This window comes from Petaurus breviceps, unplaced genomic scaffold (genome assembly GCF_028583685.1).
Source record: "Petaurus breviceps papuanus isolate PSGF00001 unplaced genomic scaffold, PetGlider_PUasm1.0 67, whole genome shotgun sequence".
In the NCBI taxonomy this organism is placed as follows: Eukaryota; Metazoa; Chordata; class Mammalia; order Diprotodontia; family Petauridae; genus Petaurus; species Petaurus breviceps.
In genome coordinates this window covers 103,773-127,583 of record NW_027186446.1, presented here as the reverse complement: position 1 = coordinate 127,583, position 23,811 = coordinate 103,773, and the positions used below count along the sequence as shown (strand labels likewise).

Sequence of the window (23,811 nt, the reverse complement as noted above, 5' to 3'; positions counted from 1 at the left end):
AATAATTAACAAGTGAAAAAGTTTTTTAAAAAAGGAAATATTCACCTTCCCCCCTCAGAGGGGAACATTACCAGAATAGAATACTTGGGATCTTTCTATAGGGATTAGTGACCTGGGGTGAACTGGAAGTTATCCCTCTTAAAAATTCTTCTGGGTTCCTGCAGCAAATGGCATCTGATGTTTCCCCATGTGCTTCAGCCAATGCATGGGGCAATCCACATTGAGTTCCAATTCTCATCCTACATTAGGACAAAAGGAGCTAACTCAAAAAGAAAGCATATTCAAATGAGCCTGGAACACATAAGGGGCTCCCCAAAAGAATTAAGTGATGGAGTTTATAAAACTTGGATTTTCAGATTCCAGATAAGTTCCCCGGGTATGACAATAAGAACTACAATTAGGTTCAAAGAGAGTAGGGAGCTTTCCATCTCCCACTCTGTAAAGTGATCCTCTCAGCTTTGTACCCATTTATATGGACCAGGCTCAGTTCTTGGAAAACCTGACCTCTAAAGAACAGGATTAGAACCTTTTTCTCACTTAAAAGTTTGGTTTGATTTGTGTTCTAGAATCTCCCTTTATGAAGTTCTGATGCAGCTTTCATGCAGCCTCCTCCCTCTTTAGCCATTATAGGGGAGAAACCAAGGGTCTACCCAAGGTTTATTGTGTTACCCCTAAGGAATAAATCCTTCATAAGCATATACTTCCCCAGAAATGGTCTGAGAAACAAAAGCAAACTCTTCTGGTAAGCCCATGTCCACACATGCTCTATGAGGTACAACCCCCATTACACATGAAACAAATTTCCATTTATTATAAGTGTTTTATTCAAATCATATATACCATTACATATTTCCCCTGAGAAGTTTATAATTATTTCATGTATATATGTTAGAATTCTTATCCTGTATTTACTGTAGTATAAAAAAATTTACTAGTGAAGATTAATTACATTTGATTTATTATGAGTTAAAAGTATTAGTCATTATTTTAAAATATACATTTAATGCCACTGGTACTTTGGTCATTAAAAAACCCAAATAGAGAAACTCATCAGTTCACCTACCCAAGTTAAAACCAGTTTGATTTTTCCTCATATTGTAAATAAATACTATCTGTAATCAGTGATATAGAAAATATTTAGTGATAATCTAAGAACAAAACTAACAAGTTGTGAGATATCTATTTTTGCTATGTGAGCTACCTATAGCTAGCTCGTCTATATCCCTTCCAAATTCTGCTTTGTATGTATTGATTATTTATGGAGACAGAGTCATATAGAGAGCTGGCCTTGAGGTTGGGAAGACCTGGGTTTATGTGTTACTTCTGATACAAACTGGTTATATAAGTTAACATCTCACTTTTTTTTTTTTATTCCCAAGTGGTTTTTTTTTTAACATCTCACTTAATATTCCAGTTCCCCAGGCAACTCTAATACTATACAATGGAGAACAGCTGTTGATCTGCATTGGTGGAGGAAATTTCCTCATGAGGAGTTCTCTATACTGATGAAATTACAGATCCAGGGCAAAGAAAAAGTCACTCATTACCATGTGGCTTAGAATAATGGTTTTACTAAATAAATAGAACATTTGTTTGCAGGGAAATAAAACTATTTGCCCCAATACAAAAAAAAAATATTTTCAAAGCTATTTTTCAGATTACTATGTTAAATTTCTTTCTAGTTCTTTAAAAACATGAGATATTTTCCATTTCAATCCATTTCAGGGTTGTTCTTGAAGAGATACTCTGCCTATAATTGAAATAAAAAGAAAGCAGTCATTTTCAAAACGTTTCTTATTAGATATGTTTTTGTACAATTAATGGTTAGGAATTTTATGACAAAATTATTAAATATATTATGACAAAATTAAGGTTTTGTATAAGTTGTCAATATATTTGAGGCTCTAAACCAAATGATAACAAACATTTCTCCATATTAATTAATTTAGGTTCTTTGTTTTCAATTGAGATACCTTCAGTGTGTGAACTACATGCTAAATGGAGGATTTAAGGGAAGGCATGTATATTGACGGACATGAAGGACGTGTCCATCACAAAAACTGACAAAGTGAATGGGTTTTAGAGACCCAATAATGGAAAGGGTACCTACATCACTGAACTCAGGGATCCATTTTCTTTTTTTTTTTTTTTTCCCGTCAGAAATGTCATTTATTACAGAGGTCAGAAGAAGGATCACCAGGGACAGTCACTGTAGGGGGAGGAGGCAGATCAGGGCTCCAACACTAATTGGAGGGGAGGAATTCAAGGCTGGGGGAAATCGGGGAGGGGGTGCCCACGTGCTTCAGTCCCATCTAATGCCTCCAGATAGAGGGGTCCCCCTGGCTGCCAAGTCTCCCTACTGCTTCCAGTTTTAGGAGGAGGCTGGGGAGAGAGTGTAGTGTGAGCAGGTCAGGTTAGGGCTGAGGCTGGGGAGGAGGGGGAGGAACGGTCCCTCCCTTTCACATGCACTCACAATACTGATCTCCTGGAGGTTGAGAGGAGGCGGGCATCCCCCTCCCCATTTTCTAACATCTATTTTCAAGATGGCATAATTTTTTTTTTAAGTTAACTGTTTTCTTACCAGAAAATCGACAGGATCATCTGGTCTGACCTTACAACATTCATTCAGGCCTCTCATGAGTGTTGGCATCACATTTGTCATTAAATAGTTTCTAAGTGGAACAGATTGTGCCTCAAGTAATTCTCTTTCTTCTCTTTTTACTTCCTCTAGCCGTTTATTCTGCAAACAGAATATTTGAGAAAAAAACTCAATGAAGTATCAAATATCAATGATATTTGATCAAATTATTTTAATTTGATATTAACAAATTGATATGAACAAATTAATGTTTTAGACCTTGGAGGTTGTAGGAGACTAAGGCATATGGTTCAGGTTGTGAACCAACACACACACACACACACACATACACGGGGGTGGAGGGGAGAATTGGAGGGGAGAAGAGAGAGAAGGTGGTTTATATCTTTTCTTGGGAGCAGCATTTCCTTCTTCCCTTCCTGTTCCAAGGCAGCATGACATAATGAACAGAACACTGGATTTGAAGTCAAATCTGCCCTTAAAACATTTACTAGCCATGTGGTAGAGAAGAAAATAACATTGTACCTGGAATCAGATGACCTAGTTTCAAAACCTGGCTTGGTTACTTATTATCTTTGTGACCTTGTACAAAGCACTTATCTCTTGGCCTCAGTTTCCTCATCTATAAAAAGAGGATTATCACAGCACATACCTCACGGGTGACAGTGAGGATCAGTGACCTTTAATGCATTATGTAAATGTCTGCTAGTATCTTCTGCAGTGAACAATATAAATGATCTACCTTGTGTAGATGGCCCCATCCTGCTTAGAAGCCTTTAAGAGTAATGCTAATTGTCACAGCTGATGCTTCACTACTTTCCCTCCATTTACCACTGCTATCATACAAAGCAGCTATTTTATCCCAATTTTATACCAGGTCACAGTTACAATGATCATGTATCCCAGATTTTCTGGGACAATACACACTTCAAAGCTGATTTGAGTTTATAATAATGACATATCTTTTGTCAGACTACATGCGCCAATTTTTGGTTCAAAGACTATAGTCAGTGTATCCAGTTAATACTTCATAATATGCTACTAAACCTGTGGAGCAGTTCAAAACCCAGCTATAACCTATAAATAAGAAAGTATTTATTGAGTTCCTACTATGTGTCAGGTACTGGTAGACCTGTGAGTGATGAGGGTTGGACGAAGTCCAGGAACCCCATGACTGAAGGTCCCTGACAGGGTCAGGGCCGTGTGGAATGAATTCTTGGACTCAAGCTTTCTTCAAGTCAAGGTGGCAAACGTTTATTGTTAGGCTTTTCAGCAGGCAAGAGTTCTTAGGAAACCTGCAACTTTAGAGGGGTATAGGTAAAGTTTATATAGGATAAACTATAGTAAAACATGTGCCAAATATGCTAACTAGGTGATTCAGGGCAGGATTAGGGAGTGGTCAATTCTTAAAGGAACATGCACTTTTAGTATCTACTTAGTAGGTATTTTACCCAGAGTTCACTGGGAAATAGCCCAAGTGGGGGCTACATGGAGGTGTGGTTTTAGGCCTAAAATGTCACTAAGTCAACTAGTGATCCAGGCTGACTGGGAAATACCCAGGCTTCCCCCTTCAATGTCTTGTTAGACAAGATAAACTTAAGAGAGTATACATATGTCTAAGTCCAGGATACATGTGGTCAGTGAGTAGTAATTATCTTTACAACCCATTACACAGCCAGTTCAGCCAGTATACAGCTTGTTCAAACTAGTAAATTCTATAGGTGCAGCTGGCTACTCTATTAGAAAGAGAGATAAGTGTTTTGCTAAGACACAATGTCCTGTTTTGCTAGAGAGAATATTCTAGAGTCAGTGTTTTGAAGCCAGGGAGAGATGTGATTTTGGAACTGGGGTTCAAGCACAGGCACCCAAACACCCCATCATGGGGATATAAAGACAAAAATGGAAAAGCCCCTGCCTTTAGGGAGAGTATATTCTATTAGAGAAGATACATTTACATCTATAAGAAACATCATACATCTATAAGTAAATTAATACAAATAAATACTAGGTAATTTGGTGTGGGAGGTTACCAGCTTGAGGGGACAAAATGTGGTGAGAATTTTTAAAAGCCTCATTGGTAAGGGATACTTTAAAAATGTAAACCCAAAGTATAAAAATGTCAATGGAACTGAACTAAAGTGTTGTAGAGAACAATAGAGTGAAGGCTATTTCTGAAAGTCCATCTTCTTTAAGCATTTATCTTTGTCCTGCCTAAAAAAAGTTCCTGAGGGAGAAATTATACAGCACATAGGCATCAATATACTTTGATTACAGAACCAAAATCTCCTTCCCAAAATGATTCTTTATCATGTACCTCTCAAAGTTTTCTGCTTGACTTTTAAGGCTTTCCATAAATTGACTCTAAGCCTAACTCTCCAGCATTATTTCCCACTATTTTTCCACACATATCTTCTCCTCTAAGGTGTGGTTTTTCTCAGTCAGGCTGTTGACTCTCATTTCATAATTTTCTTGCATCGTTCTCATTTCTCTTCCCAATTTTTCCTCCACTTCTCTTATGTGCTTCTTAAGGTCCTCTATGGCCTGTAACCAGCTTGTATTTTCCTTTGAAGCTTTTGGTGCAGGAGTTCTGACAGAGTCTTCCTCCTGTTCCATGCTTTGCTCCTTTTTGTCCCCCAAATAAGAGTCTAATGTTGGAATCTTCTGTTTGCTTTATTTCCTTTGCCTAGTCATGTCACCCCTCAGTCACTTGACCCCTGGGCTTTTTGCCACAGTAGGACTCTGCCACCAGACAGGGGAGCTTTCATCCCAAATGCTGGGGTTTTCTCAGCTGCCAGAGGTATTAGATGGGTGTCCTCTCTGAGGCCTCCACAGGCTCTGGCAAGCTGGACACACACCCCAGGACCTCCACCCTAGACTGCAATCCAGATCCAAGCAGGTTAAAGAAAGAGTGATTACTCCTCAGACTGGTTGCTTGGTCCCCCTACAGTCTGCAGGCCAGGAGCTGAAGCTGCCATGTAGCACTGGCTGGCTGGCCATGCTGGTGTCTCAGTGGCTTCTCACCCCAGGAAGGCAAAAGCCGAGGCACTACCACTTACTGGGTCCCAAAGTCCAGACTGCACTGACCTCTCACTTTGTCCTTTGCATCTATGTGTTGATAATTCTGGAAACGGCCACAGCTGCTGCTGATCTCCATATCTTCTCCTCTAATTAAGATGGTTTCCCAGCTGGCCTGTCACATTAAGCCAAATTCCAACTCCTGGTCTTTGTTCATACTATTCCCCCTCACCTGAAATATTTTCTACTTTCTTAAAGGTAGCATAGCATACTGGAAAAAGGAGTAGACTTGGCATTAAGAGAGACCTGGGTTTGAATTCTGACTATGGCACATATTAATAGGGACCCTGGGGTACTTTATCTAACTTCTCTGAGTCTCATTTTTTTCTCATTTGTAAAGTAGGGATAATAATATCTCTATCACCTAACTCAGAGGGGTGCTATGAGGATCAAATGAGAAAACCTATGTAAAGTACTTTAAAAATCTTAAAGCACTATAAAAGTGTTCACTATTATATTTATTATTATTCCTCTCTGACTATCCAAATAACTATCCACATTTCAAGGTTCACCTCTAGCATGTAGCTCTAACTGATAATGATCTTGTGTTTTTTTTTCTGCAAACTCCTACTTCAATTACATTCAGTATTTAAACCATAAGATCATAGTTTAGAGCTGAAACATACTTCAGAGGTCACCTAGTCCAATCCCAACTTATTTTATAGGGGAGGAAACTAAGACCCAGTGAGGGTCATAAAGGTCATAAGTATCAGAGACAGAATTTGGACCTAGGTCTTCTGACTCTAGAAACAATGCATTTATTTTTCATATGTGTATGACATGTCTCCAGAAAGAAACTGTATAGGGCAGGGGATTTTCATAAACTGTAAAGCTTCATAGAAATATGAGCTATTTGACTCTAATGCCTGGCACAGGCCTCACTACCTCAACATCTCTGAAGACTTATGAAGCATTTCCTTCAAAACGGCCTTGTGAAGTAGGTAATTTAAGTATTATTATCTCCACTTCATAGAAAAGGAAACTGAATCTGAGAGTCAAAGCATTATGCTGAGGGTCACATGACCCTTCATACATTCAAAAAGCATTTATTAAATACCTACAGTGTGACAGACCCTATGCCAGGGCCTGGCTAAAGACAAAACCCAAACAGGATAGGAGGTAGTGTGCTCCAGACCTGGATGAACATGCCTCTGCAAAGGCATGGAGATATAACATGGAACACTGTGTACTAATGAACAACAAGCAGGCCACTCTGGACAAAATGCAGTCTGTGTGAAGAGGGACAATAAGCCTGGAAAGGGAGGCTGGAGCTTGGCTGTGAAAGGCTTTAGATGCCAAAGGGAGTATTCAATCCTGGAGGTAAGACAGAAGGAGTGACATAGTGAGATCTATGCTATAGGAATATCACTTTTGAGACCAATTAGGTGGCTGCAAGTAATGTCTAGATGAAATGAGATGATCAGGACCTGAACCAAAGTAATGGCTGTGTGAATGAGGAGGGGTTGTTACATGTGAGAGATGTGCAGGTAGAAATAATAATACTTGACAACTGATTAGCTGAGGAAAAGGAAAGGGTCTACAGTTTTAAATCCAAATGGCTGGAAGGATGGAGGTGCCTTCAACAGAAATAAGGAAGTCAGGAAGAGGGAAAGATTTGGCGGACTGCATAATAAGCTCTGTTTTGGACATACAAACTTTGATATGCTTAAGGGACACCAACTGGAGACATATAAGGTAGCTAGCAATACAGGGATGGCATTCAGAACAGTGAATAGGGTTACCTGTATCTGCATGTGTATCTATACATCTATACCTATACGGATATTTATGCTCACACACATTTACATACATATATGAACATGTGTGAATATATCCCCATACCTATATCCATATATTTGACTGGGAGTCATCTACACAAAGGTTGAAAGTGTAGATCACTGAGCTGAGCTGATAAGATCAAGTAGCGAGGACAGGACTCAGGATATAGTGCCTCACCATACTTCTAAAACCTGCACCTAGGAATTAAGCATATGGAGAAGAGTGACATTATTACCTCTGGGTAAGTAGAGCAAAAGTTAAAAGCTCCATCTAGCTCTTTTCAGTCTTATTCCTGGTAAGAGATGGTAAATGATGCATGGGAGTAAAAAAAAAAAAAGATACTGAAATGAATTTTTTCACTTTAAGTCAAAGAATCTGATTGAACCCTTTGTGTAGCAGTATAAGACAGAAAGTTCAAAAGAGAGGCTTAAGTGCTCTGATGCTATGAGTGGATAGATGACTCCCAATCTATCCACTATACCACATAGGAGGAAAGACTTTTAAAAGCTGAAGGCCCACAAATAACAAAAAGGAGCAGTAGCAGGGAGACCAAACAGAGAAAGTATCAGATGACCTGAACTCAGGAGAGTGGTTCATAGTCTGATGATATCACCAGTAGACATTTTTAGCTCTGTTGAAAAGGTAAGTAGCAACACTTGAGGAAAAGAAGCACTCCAGAACAGATGCTACTTTAAGAGTAAGACTTGGTTACATATAACTTCTGATCACTGGTGATTCTGGGCCACTTTTGTTCTTTATTATGTGTGTCCCTTTATACACATTCCCCTTTTATGTACATTTCCTTTTTATGCATATTTTTTTTGGCGCCAATTTAAAATAGATTTTATTCTCCAAGACAATTGCATTTCCACTTGTTTACAGTACTGATAAAGTGCAATGTTGTTCACTTCTCTCCTTCTGCACACATTCAAGTATTCAGAATGCCCAGATTTACACAGTAATTTAAATGTTACTTTTAAACCGCTACTGCCTTGGCTACAAATTTGAGACCTTCAATTTTTGGAAAGCTGTGTGGAATGCTCTTTCTGGTGTTTTTAGTCGACCTCTTCAATGGTGGATCCAGAAGAAGCATCTCCAGATGGGGCTGCTGCACCCCCTGGGAACCCACCTCCTGCACTATCAGCTTAGTAATAATGGGGTTGCAGACCTTCTCCAATTCTTTCTGCTGATGCTCAAATTCTTCCTTCTCAACAGTCTGGTTCTTATCCAACCAGTTGATTATTTCATTACATTTGTCAAGGATCTTCTGTTTGTCTTCACCAATTTTGCCTTGCAGTTTTTCATCCTCTACAGTTGCTTTCATGTTGAAAGCATAAGATTCAAGAGAATTCTTGGAAGACACCTTGTCTCTTTGCTTTTCATCCTCAGCCTTGTATTTCTCAGCCTCCTGGACCATACGCTCAATGTCTTCTTTGCTCAGATGTCCTTTATCATTGGTGATAGTGATCTTGTTCTCCTTGCCTGTGCTCTTATCCACACCAGAAACATTGAGGATGCCATTTGCATCAATGTCAAATGTTACTTCAATCTGAGGAACACCCCTGGGTGCTGGAGGAATTCCTGTGAGCTCAAATTTGCCAAGCAGATTGTTATCCTTTACAGTAAAGATCCCACTGACATTAGGCCCTACTTACCAGACTATATGCTGGTGTACAGTCTCCTGGAATATCTCTACTTAGTGCCCTTTGGCTTCAAGCTCCAGTTAACCAGATCTCCTGCTAGCTTCACAGCCTGATAAAATATCCTCAATCCAAATGGTCAAATGGTCCTTCTTTATTGGTGTTTGTGCTGACTTTCACTCTTTCCTAACATGACCATTCTCTGTGTAGTCTCAGGTTTATGGCCATCTTATCATATAGTTCTACACCAAGGGTGGGGAGCCTGAGGCCTTAAGGCCACATATGGCCCTCTAGGTCCCCAGGTGTGGCCCTTTGACTGAATCCAAACTTCTGTGAAAGGGCCATAACCCAAGTGAAGTTTGGATTCAGTCCAAAGGCCACATTTGAGGACCTAGAGGGCCATACTTGGCCTCGAGGCCACAGTTTCCCCACCTTTGGTCTAGAGTCCTACTGATATCTCTCTTTGGTCTTCTTGATCATTTTTTTAATCTTCTGTCCTTTTAGATTTTTGCTGGAATCTGTGGGAGGGCTGAGCACCTCAACAACCTCTCATGTTCCTATCTTAACTATAAATCTCTTATGTGGTCAGTTTTTATAAAGGTGTGATGTAGTACTAAAAAAAAGTATATTCCTTAACATTCCTATTCAATAATTACCAAAAAACTATATATTTAATTTTTATAATAAGTAGAGCTGATCCTTAATTTATTTCTTGATTTTCTTTCTGTTATATTTATCTAAACCCAAAGAGGATAGTTTTAGAAAAACCTGGGAAGACTTGTATGAACTGAGGTAAATGGCTGAGTCAAGAGAACAATTTAATATAGTATCAACAATACTACTTTAACATTGGAAAAATTCTCAGGAGTCATCTATTCCAAATCATACTCAACAAATATCCTTACTGATCCTCATTATAACATGCCCTATAAGTGGCTGGTTATTCAGCAGCTTCTGTTTAAAGACCTTCAGTGAGAACACTGCTACTTACCAAGTTCACAGAAGCTCAGAAACTCGTTCCGATTTTGGATAGTTCTAATTACAAGGGAGATTTTCTTTATATCAAGCCTAAATTTGTCTTTTTGCAATTTCCACTCCTTATTTCTGGTTCTTCCTTTGGGGGCCAACTAGGATAAGTGTAATCTTTCTTCTACATAACAGCTTTTCAAAAACTTGAAGACAGCTGTAATTTTTTACCCCTGAATCTGACCTTCCTCATTTTAGAGATGAAGAAATGGATGGTTTCAATGATTTGCCTGATGTCACATAACTACTCTGGGATTTGAGAACCTATTACAAAGAGTTACTGTCTTTTCAATTAATTTTAAACTAAATTTTTATTTTTTAAATCAATAAAAATCAATTTTCTTTCCTTGTACCCCTTCTCTTTTCTCCTTCTTTCCCTCCTCCCCCCCATTGAGAAAGAAAAATAAAACCCATAATAAACATATATAGTCAAGCAAAACAAATTCCCTCATTGACCATGCTACATATGTGTATGTATATATATGTGTATACATGTGTATGTGTGTATATACACATATACATGTATGTGTGTGCATAGATACACATACATACATATATACATATATATGTCTCTGCACTCTTGAGTCCATCACCTCACTGTCAGGAATTTGGTAGTTTGCTTTATCATGAGTCCTCTGGAATTATGATTGATCATTGCTATTATTAGACTTCTAAAGTCTTTTAGCGTTGTCCTTACAATAATATTATTGTTATATAATTTGTTCTCCTGGTTCAGCTCTCTTCACTCTGTATCAGTTTTTTTTAAACTATCCCCTTCCATCATTTGTTATAGCACAATAGTAATCTACCATATTAATATATTACAACTTATTTGTCTGTTCTCTAATTGACGAGTAGCCTCTCAGTTTTAAATTCTTTGCCACCTCAAAAAGAGTCACTATAAGTATTTTTGTACATATGTATCCTTTTATTTTATCTCTTTGAAGCATGGACCTAATGGGCATTGTCTTGAAGGGTTTAATACTTTTGGGGCATAGTTTCAAATTACTTTCCAGACTGGCTGGAACAGTTTACACTTCCACCAAACTGCATGAATGTACTTGTTTTCCCATAGCCCCTCTAGCATTTGAACCCATTTTCCCAGCATTTTACTTTTTTTGTCAACTTTGTCAGTCTTATGGGTATGAGGTAGAATCTTGCAGTTGTTTTAATTTGTATATTCTAATTGTTAGTGATTTAAAAGATTTTTCCTATGATCCTGGGATCTTTACTCTGGTCAACTGGAGCAGGGGCAAAGGATAGACCAATCCCCAGAGCTCACTGCATAGGAATACAGGGTCAGACAATGCATGCCTTGGAGCAACTCAGAGTCATAGCAAAAGAGAGAGAACCCATTTGAATTCAAGGCACCTGTGACAGGGGGCCCTGTAGAAGGCCTGAAACCAATGCAATCTCCAATATTTGATTGAGCTCTGCCAAGGCCATAGAAGAAGATAGAACTACACCTACCAGGAATTGCACAAGGGACAGGCTAAGGCCAGTACTCACATTGGGTCATCATGAAACTAAAGTAAAAGTCAGAGTTTGGGGAAGAAGGGAGAGCCTAGAATCATTCACAACTTTAGCAGCAGGAGCACCAAGACTATAGAGAGAAAAGGACCAAACAGGAAGTAGCCCACCCAATTCGAGAACCTGGACATAGTACAAAATTCTAATCCCTAAACCAAAGTTATAGATATAAGCAAGTAGAAGAAAATAGTAAATAGTATAATAAGGAAAATCCAAGTTGACAGAAGCCTAAGAGGTTTACCCAGATATGTGAGTAACTCCACAACTGCAAGTAGAGTCCAGGTTGGTCTCAAAGATTACAAGAATGTTTGGAAGAAGTGGAGTAAGAATTAGCAAGTGGAATTAGAATGGAAACTAGGGCTCTTATGGGGAAAATTAGGAGAATAGCTAGGGTAGAAGGCATAAAACTTTATGTAGTAGCAAATTTGCTGAAAAACAGAGTAAAGAAACTATTTAATGATTCCATGAGACAATAAGAAATATTAGAACAAAATCAAAAGATTGAAAAATTAGCAGAAAATGCAAGATAGCTTCTAAGAAAAACAGCTGACCTGGAAAACAGGTCAGAGAGAGAATTTTAAAAATCACTGGACTCCCTAAAGTTAAAAAAAAAGCAAACAAACAAACCTAGATGCAAATTTCAAGAAGTTATAAAAGTGTCCAGATCTAGAAAGACCAGATAGCAAAATGGAAATAGAAAAAAAAATATCCATCGTTACCTCCTAAAAGAAACCCCAACCAGAAACACTAGGAATGTCATGACAAAAATGCTTCAAGCAGCCAGAAAGAAAGATTTTAAGTATCAAAGAAGGATGGTCAGGATCTCACAAGAATTGATAGCTTCTACTTAAAATGACAAGAAATCCTGGAAAACAATTTTTGGAAAGGCCAAAAAATAAAGGCTTACAATCAATAATAGCAACATGCAAGACAAAGGACAACAAAGGAAACTTGAATGTAACACAGAAATTAAAGCATACCCAATGAAAAGACAAGAGCTGAGTAGAAACTTCAACATGTAAACATAAGATTCAAGAGAAATGCATTTGAGCAATTGGAAGAGGATTAAATGCCAATGAAGTGCTTGGGTATCCATGTGGATTAGTTACATAAAGTGAAAAGAAAAGCTGGCTACTTCTTGGGCATCCTATGTTCTTGGAGTGTTGGCTTGGTGTTTTTTTTTTTTTCACTCCTTTTTCCCTCAGCTCCATCCCAGCAGAAAGAGTTCGATGAGCATGCATGGAAGAGGACAATGGGGAAATCAGTTCTGTAGCCAAGTTCCACTATATAGTTACACTACTTGATCTTTCTCTTCTTTGCAGAAGTTTATCAAATATAACAATTACTAATATTCACTCTTCTGACATTCTAATTGAGATAAAAGCCATGATTTAAATAGGCCTAAGCCTCTGTCTTTTTTTTTTTTGGAGGGCATTTGGGGTTAAGTGACTTGCCCAGGGTCACATGGCTAGGTTTTGTGTGTGTGTGTGTGTTAAGTGTCTGAGGTTGGATTTGAATTCAGGTCCTCCTGACTCCAGGGCTGGTGCTCTACTCACTGCGCCACCTAGTTGCCCCACCTCTGTCTTTTTCACATTATATAGCTTGTCCTAACTAGCTCTGTTTCTTTTTCATAGTGCCTTATTCATTAATGATGAAACAAATAGATCAGAACAATGATAATTAAGTTTTATCTAGGTGGCTTTCAATCTAATTAAACATGTATTCCAAATGAAATTTTGGAATAGGAACTCTCTATGGAATGAGGAGAGAAAGAAGACAAGAAGTAGGATGGGAAGGAAATAGTAAAATCATCCTTCATGACAAACTTGAACAGTCATGGTTTCTCTCCCATGCTGGTAGGACCTACATGGTTTATTCCACTCCTCATAGCAGAGCTAGAAGTCCTTCAATCTCTCTTGCCTCTTACTCAAACTTCCCACCTCCCACTGAATTGATGTACAAAATTGATAAATAAAAACAAATAAAACAAAAAAAAGGTAAAAGTTTCACAACTAATAGAAGGCTAGCAAATCTGATTTTTAAAAAGAAAAGAAAAGAAAATTGCCAAAATATAACGTGAAAAAGGAGAATTTACAACAAATGAAGAGGAAATAAAGGAAATTATTTTGCCAGGTTACATAACAGAGATGAAAAATTAAATAACTTCATCTAAAATAAATATTTGTAAAATTCAAACTTCTTAGATTATTAGAACCAGAAATAGAATTTACATAAGTCAATATCAGAAAAAGAAATAGGATAAATAGATCATAAATGAACTCTCAGAGAACTCTCAGGATACATTTGCAAGTTAATTTTATCAAACCTTCAAAAACCAATTAATTCTAATATTAAACTGTTGGAAAAAACAGGAAACAAAATCTTCCAAAAATAATATTTTGCATACTTTCACACATATAATGGATATTATATTGTTTGCCTTCTCAGTGGATGGGGAAGGGGTTGGAAGGAGGGAGAGAATTTGGAACTGAAAATTCTAAGAGATGAAAATAAAAAGAAGAATGAGACATACATTTGCAAATATGGCAAAAACTGTTTTGCTTTACTATGCTTCTTTGTTACTCACTGCAGGAACACAGGCTGGGAACATACTGAGGGGTAGAGACATTGGAGGTAATAGTAAACAGGAAGAACATGGTTAGAGGTCAGAAAGCATCAGGAAAGGCTGAATAATATAAGATTACAATCTGATAAAGAAACTTTAGAATTCATGAACATGGAAGCAGAATATATTCAGGTGAAGGCAAGCTGAAGGGTCTATTTACCTCTAGACCATCTCTATGTATGGTTGAAGTAGAACTGAGTAGATTAGAGACCTGAGAAGCTAGGGTAGTTGTTGTTGTTGAATCTTTTTAGTTGTGTCAAATTCTCTGTGACCCCATTTGGGGTTTTCTTGGAAAAGAAATTGGAGTGGAATGGTTTGCTATTTCCTTTTCTAGCTCTTTTTATAGATGAAGAACTAAGGCAAAAAGAGTTAAGTAACTTGCCCAGGGTCACAGCTAGTAAGTATCAGAGGCCAGACATCAACTCAGGTCCTCCTGAGTCTAGAGCCCACACTCTATCTACTGTGCCACCTAGCTGCCGGGGTATTTGAGAGATCATCACTGTTTAAGCTCCCTTGTATGAGAACAGGAGTTAGAATGAATAAAAAGACTGTCATGTAGGTATTTAACCCCTTGAAGGAGAGGGCAAAGAATCTGTTAGAAATTGTTTGCTAAAAACCATCAAGATCTATATTGGGTGGTAAATATGGATAGTATGATCAAAAGAAGAAAAGCTGCTGAGGGCAAGAGAATCTGGTAATGGAAATGGAGACCAAGAAGATCCTGATTCCACCACTAGGACCAGGGAATCGGGAGGATGTGAGAGAAAGTATTGCCAGTGCAAGAAAGGGTGGCTAGGGAAGCAATGTCATCAGGAGGTCTCAGTGAGTGCCAAATAATGGAAGGAGAAAGGAAATAAGAACTTTAAGATGAGAAGAAGTTTGCTCATTATGGAACAGGTGTTCCAGAAGGCACAGTGGAAGAAGTGAGTATACCTAGAATAGGTCACTGAATGGTATATAAGGTTGAAGTGTTTAGGAATAAGGGAGGGGACACTTAGGGCAGGGAATTAGGTTTGTTTACTGGCAACCAGAGGTTCAGAATCACTGGAATGCAAAGAGTACAAAGGGATAGGAATATGCTAACAACTTCCAGACAGGGTATCAGTGGAATGGGACAGGTTCAGGTGAGGGAGACAGGTGATTTAACAGTTCAAGATTATTCCTCGAGGGCTGACCTCATGGCAGCTGGTGTTCTTGCATCATCTGAGACCCTAGGAAGCCTGTCTCACAGCAGGCAGGAGCAGGAGGAGGTAAAACCTAAGTAGTCTGGAAGTGTGGTTAGGAGTCCCAGTGTCATGTTACAAGGATAGCAAAAAATGGAAAATGACAATTGTTAGAGGGGATGTAGTAGGAAAAGCACATTAATGCATTGCTGTTGGAACTATGAATTGGTTGAATGATTCTGGAAAACATTTTGGAACTATACTCCCAACATTACTGAACTGTACATACTCTTTGATATAGTGACACCACAACTACAAATATACAGAAATGCAAAGATAGAATGGATCCATCCATACAAAAATATTTATAGCAGCACTTTTTTTTGGAAGCAAAAACCAAAAAAAAAAAATAAAGGGGGCACCCATCAGTTAGGGAATTGTCAAATTATGGTATATGAATGTAATGGGATATTATTGCTCCATAAGAAATAATGAAAGTGTTCAGAGAAAACCAAGAAGACTTTTATGATCTGTTATAATTTAAATCATGACTACAATATTTTAAAGGAAAACAACTTTGAAAGATTTAAGAAGTCTGATCAAAATAATATCATCTCTCAAGAATAATGAATTAAGCATATTTCCCATCTCTTGGCAGAAAGAATGGGGATCTCTAGGCATATGCAGCAATGAGATAAATACTTTCAGATATGACAAATGGGTGAATTTGTTTTGTTTGACTTTGTTACAAGTGGAGAGTAGTGACAAGACAGTGACAAAGATGCAAAAGAAAAAAATGCTAATGAAACATTTAAAACATCAACAGAATAGAGATTCATAGTTTTTTCAATCCTCTTTTTCTATTCTTTGGTTGTGAAAATGCTCATGTTTGTTAATTTTTAAATCAATAAAAAAACTGAAATAAAGAAACTAACCATGTGCAAGGGCATAAAAACTCATAAATCAGAGGGGTAGAAATACTATACACATCCTTTATAGATCATAACAGTAAAAATTACAATCAATAAGGAAAATATGAATAAAGGACACAGAATTAAATGTGGACTCTATATTGTGTAGAATAAGTGGGTCAGAGAACAAATAATAGAAACAATATATAATTAGAATCATGAGACAAATACCAAAATGGGTGACATGCAGCTAAAGCAGTCCTAATGGGGCAAATTTATGTTTCTAAACACTTGCAGAAAACATTGAAAAAGAGGATAAATTGTATAAGCAACTTAAAAAAAAAAACCAAAACTAGATCAACAACAAATTAATACCCCTAAATGAGCACAATAATTAGAAATCCTGAAAATCAATGAAGAAACAAAATGGAAAAAAAGATAAATAAAATGGGGAAAAATTTTAAAGATCAATAAAATAAAAAATTTCTAGACAAATTGATACGAGAGAAAGGAAAACCACACTAGCAAAATAAAAATGAAAAGAGAGAATTCACAAAGATGGAGAAGATTTAAAGGAAACTTTCAGATACTATTATATGTCAAAAGCAAAATGAATGTTTACAAAAATATAAATATCTCAATTAACAAATTGGAAAATAAAACAGAGACTCAAAATAATGTTATCTCAGAGAGCTAAACTGAGCAAGCCACAAATAATCTCTCCTATGTAAATTATTCATAAAATTGAGAAAGAAGACCCCTTACCAAATTCTTTCTTTGAGACAAATATGTCCTGATACCCTCAAACTAGGGAGAGAAAAAGTAAAAAAAGAAAAGAAAAGAAAAGAAAACTACAGACCATTATACCTAAGAATTATAGATGTAAAAATATAAAATAAAATAGTAATAACAAGGCTAGAGCAACATTTTTTTTTAATGTCCAGGTGGGATTTATGCCAGAAATATTGATTTGATTTGACTTTGGCAAAATTATAAGTTTAGTATATCATATTAATACTACAATTAATAAAATTTATTAGATTAATAGATGCAGAAAACTCTAATCAGCATAGAATTCATTTATGATAAAATGACTAAAAAGGATAGGAATGAAGTACCTTTCACTGAAAGGATAAACCCAAGACACGTAGTGATTAATTTTTAACAATTCCAATGATAAACAACAAATTCTGTAAATCCACTAGGAGAAAAATCTTCAAATATAAAGAAAAGGAAATTTGAATCATATAAGACTATTCTATACCCTCCAAAAACCATAGAACATAATGGAAAAATGTATTCTGAAAAGCAAAGGAACTCAGGATGCAATCCAAAATGACATACTCTGGAAATATGAACCAATCAGTGGGGAAAAAAAGATATTCTATACAAGAGAGGCATTTGAAGCATTTCTTTAAAAAACTGTGATTAACTATTATGGAAATGTTTTGCCTGACTACAAACGTATAGCTACATGTATAACCTATATCGAATTGCTTGCCTTCTCAATGAGGGGGAATGGGGAGGGAGGAAGGAAGAGAATTTGGAACTCAGAGTTTTGAGAATGAATGTCGAAAATTGTTTTTGCTTGTAACTGCAGAAAAAAAAGGTTTAAAAAATGTGAGCAGATTATTTGGTTTCCAAATGCTCCATGAAAGAGAAACGTAAATAAATACAGTTGCTGAAGAAAGCACAAGCAACAAAAATAAATTATCTCATATTTAAAGACTATTAAAGGGGCAGGCAGAGGAAAAGCTAGAAAGAGAAGGACACCTATGGAGAAGTGACAGTGATGTTAAAAAAAAAAGTATCTATTAAAAAAAATAAAAACAACTTACCCACTCCTCCCAACGTGCTATCTTTTCTGCTGTTTCAATAGCCTCCCTATGCTCGCGCTCTGCCTCCTCTGCAGCCTCTTTTGCTAGGCGTTCCTCTGCAGCTTTACGCTCTTCCTCTGCCTTTTCTTCATCTGTTAAGCCATAGTTTCGAGGCATTCCAATATCTTTGATAATTTGCCCAATGACGAGTTTATTCTGAGGATGGTCAAATTTTCCTACATCTTTAAATTTTAGAGGAAAGAAAGATTGTGGTTTGAAATCACACTTCTGTGTATTATATGCATACTCAAGTGTTGCTCTGCTTTTGGCTGGCTAGTGATAGAAGACTGGTCTTCTCTCATTTCCTGGTTCCTGAAACATCTACTATTTCATGGCCTGAGGTATGTCACTTCATTTCTCCCTGTTTCCATGTCCTTTTCCGAAGAGGAGGAATAACTTGAATGACCTGCCTCACAATGAGGTTGTGAATAAAAGACTTCTTACATCCTAAAATGTCATATAAGTTTGTTAATATTGCATACATTTAGTCCATATTTGTGAAAATAAGTAAGTTCTAACTTTCAGTTCTAGTTGCTATAACTCTGAATGGAATTTCTCTTTTTTACCACCACGTCAGTTTCGGTTCCTTTTCAGTTTTACTTCTACAACCTCTTCAGCTAATGTATTTGAGAAGAGTAAAGAGACAACTCCACAGCATTTAAGTAATGTTAATATCAACTAAAAATAGGAATAAATAAGAGCAAGTTAATTGCTATTATTGAAGCAAAAAATCTACCAGGGCTTCTTATTTTAAAATCTTCTGGGTGAAGTCAGTGTAGAGAAGGTTGTTTCAAATAAGGTGGGCCACAAGACTTTGTGGACAAAGTCAGAAAATGTCACTCTCTTAAGCTCATCTAATAAAAGTTTACACAAAATGGATGAGATTATTCAGCTTGCAGATATCATTCATTCTAAGAGGCAGTTTGTAAATGGGTTTAATAAAACTAGGGTGTTTCTCAATTCAATCAAATAGAACTGGGTGCTTCCTAAATTATAAAGCCACCAGCTACTCCCACCAATCTAAGATATGACTAGTATAAAATGACTTAATTAATTGCAATGTGCAGGAAGTCTAGATAAATAAGAAGTAAAGAGCTAAGAACTTATTTTTTTATGTCTCCAGAGAAAAGGTCCTTCATACTAATTTTAGCATTTCATAGAATCAAATTTTTTTTTTTAAGCTGGAAGGGTCCTTCATAATAATCTGCCCTACTCTATTTAAGAGCAATAAAATGAGGACCAGGGAGAGTTAATCAATTATATTAGGAGCCAAGGATTAGGTTGGATCTATATATAGAGATTAATTTGGCAGCATCATGTAAAATAGTTTGGGGGAGAAAGAACAGAGATAGTGAAACTCATTAGAAGTCTGCTGAAATAATCAACAAGCATTTATTAAGTGTCCTCTATGTTTCAGGCAGTAGAGATAGTTACAGGAAATGGATTTGTGGTTTCATTGATGTGCTATAGGGAACTCCCAGATAAGTCAATGCAGTTGGGCATATTCCCAGGAACCCACAGACAGTCTTGGAATTGCATGGAACAATGAGATGTTAAGTGACTTGTCCATGGTGACAGTTAGTGTTAGAGGTGGAATTTGAACCCTGGGGTTTCCTGGTTTTTTGAGGCCTGATTAATATCTAAGTTGCATTCCATTAGGGGAATGTACACATAAAAGTATATACAAAATATGTACAAAGTAAAAACAGAATAATTTTGGTGGAGATCTCCAACCCTTGGTAATGCAGGGTCTGACTGCATCATTCAAACGTTACAAATGGCTTCCTAACTGCCAACCTCAATGAACTTTTCTCAGTTCTTTTTCTTCATGACTTTTCTGAAGCATTTCAGACTGTTGACCATTCTCTTCTAGACACTGGTTCTGTTCTCTCATAGTTTTCTTTCTACCTGTCTGTAATCTTCTCATCTCCTTTGTAGATTCCTCACCTGCATCCCACTGGTATGACATGTTTTAATCCTACTTCTTCTAATCTTTTCTCTAGAGACTCCTAGTTGGGATTTCATAAGTTCCCATGAGTTTCATTTTTATCTCTCTACAAAAGACTATCAGATCTATATATGTATCCCCACTGTCTCCTGAACTTATCATCAAATAGGTATTGGATAAGTCCTATATGCAGTTCAAATTCAACATATCCAAAATAGAACCCATTATTTTCCCCTAAAACCCATCTCTCTTCCCAACCTTCTTATTTCTTGGAAGGTACCATCTTCCTTCTGGTCCCCCAGATTTAAAAATCATTCACAACCCTTTACTCTCTTCTACCTCCCTTTACTACCTCCACATCCAATCAGTTGTCAAGTCTCATGGGTTCTACCCCAAACCCTTGTTATATCTGTCCCCTCCTTACTACTCACACAGGCACCACCCTAGTTCAGCCCTCATCACTTCTCACACAGATGATAGCAAAAGCCTCCTAAATGGTCTCCCTGCCTCAAGTATTTACCCTTTTTAATTGATCTTCCATGTAGCTGTCGAAGTGATATTTCTAAAGCATACATCTTACCATGCCAGTTCCCTGCTCAAGAAGCTATAATGCAAACTCCTCTCTCTGGAAGGTAAAGCTCTTTCAACCTGGCATCAAACTATCCTTGCAGACTTATTGGGCATTACTCTTCCTCAGGCACCCTAAAGTGCAGCAAAACTGGCCTTCTTGCTTTTTATGGTATATAGCCATGTCAGTTTCCTATCTCCAGTCCTTTGCACAGACAATCCTCTTGCCTGGAACACATTCCTACCTCACATCACTGTTTGAATACTGAACTTCTTTCAAAGTTCATCTCAAGGGCTATTTCCTATAGGAAGTTTATCTTGATCATTCCATCTACTGGTGGAGGTCAGTTTCCTTACCCTGTTAATTGCTTTACATTTACTTTGTATATAATATACTTTTATTTTTTCACATACATGAAAGAATAGTATAATGTATTATACTATACTATAAATAGTATAATAGCTTCCACAAACACTATTATTTTGGGCCCCCAAGTGATTAAGGGACTGAAGTCTGCACAGGAATTTGCATTTAGTACATTAGTCAAATAGTTTTCCTAAAAGTTTACATTTGAATTTAATTCCTTACCAATGTGGTGTGGATGAATTTCAAGTTCATCAAAATAGTTGTAAACAGTCTCATCTTCAGAATTTATATCACGAAAGTTACTAAGTGATCTTAAGAATCTATCCTGGACATAGTGGGTTCCAACTACAATGGCTTCAGGAAGATTCATGACTCTCTCCTTTAAGAATTCATCAGATGCATCCAAAGCAAAAACAAATTCTGTAAAGAAGAAAAAACTCTGATGTTCAGTAGAGCAAAAAGTCTGTTGTACATATTGTGACCTCATAATTTCCATAACAAAATTTGGGACGTACCTTCATAGAAAAACTCCCTGTTGCAAAATTACATTAAAGAGCTTTCCTATCTACACACACACACACACACACACACACACACACACACACACACACACACACACACACACACACACACACACAAAGAGTTATATTATTATATATAGATACAGATATATAGAAAGAGCTGGCTCTTTCTCCTTCTGAACCCTTAAATTTCACATTCCCTAAAGCTCTGTCCTTGCCTTCGTATCTCCTCTGCCTACAGTATTCTCTGACAATCTCATTTACTCACTGCTTCAACAATCACTTTTATGCAGATAACACCCAAATTTGTACTTCTACCTTCGAACTCTTCCAATTAGGTTCCAAGCCTAATTACCTCCCAGACATCTCCACTGGGGTGTTCTACTATCATATCAAATTCAACATTTCTAAAACTTAATATCTTTCCCCAAAATTGCTTCTCCTGGCTTTCCTACTTCTGACATTTTTTAAAAACCATTTACCTAGTCACCTGGATTCAAAAGCTTGGAATTTCTTTTCTCTCACCTCCATATCTAAGCAGTTGCAAAATCTTGTTATTCCTACATCTACAGTCTCTCTCAAGTACAGTCTCTCTTTGTTCTATTTTCTGTTGCCCCTCAATACTTTTTAATGGTTCAATGCATATAGTATACAAGCTTTTAAGGTTTAGTAAATTATTGAAAATACATTCATCTTATTTCATCATAACACTGAGGTGCTATTATTATTCCCATTTTGCAGATGAGGAAATAGACTCAGAGAAGTTGTGGTTTGCTTGTGGTCACACAGCTAGTAAGCATCTGTGACAAAATTTGAAGTCAGCCTCTTCAAATTCTAAGTACTGAGCCACATACAAAATTCCATGATGTTTCTCTCCTATCATTATTTCATTTTTAAAAACAAATTTTTATTGATATCTTTTATTTTAATGTTGCCTACATTTTTTTCCAGTATTTCTCTTTTCCACACAGAGAGTCATTTTGTAGAACAAATAAATTTTTTAAAGAAAAAGAGGAAAAGGAGACAAAAACCCCAGCAAAACCAACCAGTATATTAAAAAAGATCTGAGATGCATTACTCTACATCTGTGAACTTCCCAGCCCTACAAAGGAATGGGAGGACGGGGTAGAAAGTACCTTCTCATTCCTCTTCTTCTTATTTATTATTTCTTGCATGGGTTATTGTAATAGTTTCTAAAATAGTATTCACATGGCAGCCTCAACAGAAACACCCTCCTCCAATCCATTCTTTATACTACTACCGGATTATTTCTTTTGTACAAATATCATCATATAACCTCCTCTAACCTAGTAAATAAAAAGAAGCTCCTTTATCTGGTATTAATGTCCTCTACAATGTATTTCTATATTATTTTTAATAGTCATTATCTCATAATATATTATCTTAATATATTATGAATACATCATTAAATAATATATTATTATTTAATAATTATTAAATAATAAATTATCTTAAATAGTCTTATGTCCATGGACTCTGAATCAATCAATCAATAGACCAAAAAGAATTTATTAAATGCTTTAGTATGAGCTAGGTACAGGGGACACAAAGAAAGGTAATGCTGTAAAACAAATTGGACTGTTCCTCTTCTTCTGTATGTCTCTTGCTATCCTGTCTCTGCCTTTGCTAATACTATTTTCTTTGACTGGAATGACTTCCATTACATCTTTCTGTTTAAATGCTACCAATCCTTTAATACTAAACTCAAATGCTACCTTCTCTGCAATTCATCTGTTCCTGATCCTTTCCTTCTCCTTCAATTAGAAATGACATTTTCCTCCTCATTTCTTATGTGGCATTTTGTTTCTGTTTTTGTTATACAGTTACTTTAAATGATTTTTTGGGGGTGTGTGTTATTTGTTGTGTTCCTCTAATTAGAGAGTAAGCTCCTTGAGGGCTGAGATTGTGCCTTACTTACCTTTGTAGCTCCCCTAGACCTAGTATATAATTGGTATTTTAAAAATATAGGTTGAACAAATCTGGTTACAAATGTTCTTATTAACTATGAATTGATAATAATGATAACAGCTAACAATTATATGCTACTTACTATGTGCCAGGCATTATTTATTATATTATCTCATTTGATCCTCATAACTCCTCTTTGAGGTAGGTGCTATTATTATCCCCATTTTATAGATGAGGAAACTGAGTCAAACAGATT

General features: G+C 36.7%; 1 protein-coding gene across 1 annotated transcript in view; it reads right to left on the bottom strand.

The window, feature by feature from the left end:
* Positions 1 to 839: 839 nt before the first annotated feature.
* LOC138173916 (adenylate kinase 7-like) overlaps positions 840 to 23,811 on the bottom strand; it is a gene marked incomplete at its 5' end in the record, with an annotated part of 125,895 nt that continues 102,923 nt past the window's right edge. Inside the window, 4 exons of the mRNA XM_069103966.1 lie at positions 840 to 1,750; positions 2,582 to 2,740; positions 18,185 to 18,405; positions 21,328 to 21,525. Of these exons, the coding sequence (XP_068960067.1) occupies positions 1,712 to 1,750; positions 2,582 to 2,740; positions 18,185 to 18,405; positions 21,328 to 21,525 (617 nt within the window). The remainder of the gene's footprint in view (positions 1,751 to 2,581; positions 2,741 to 18,184; positions 18,406 to 21,327; positions 21,526 to 23,811) is intronic.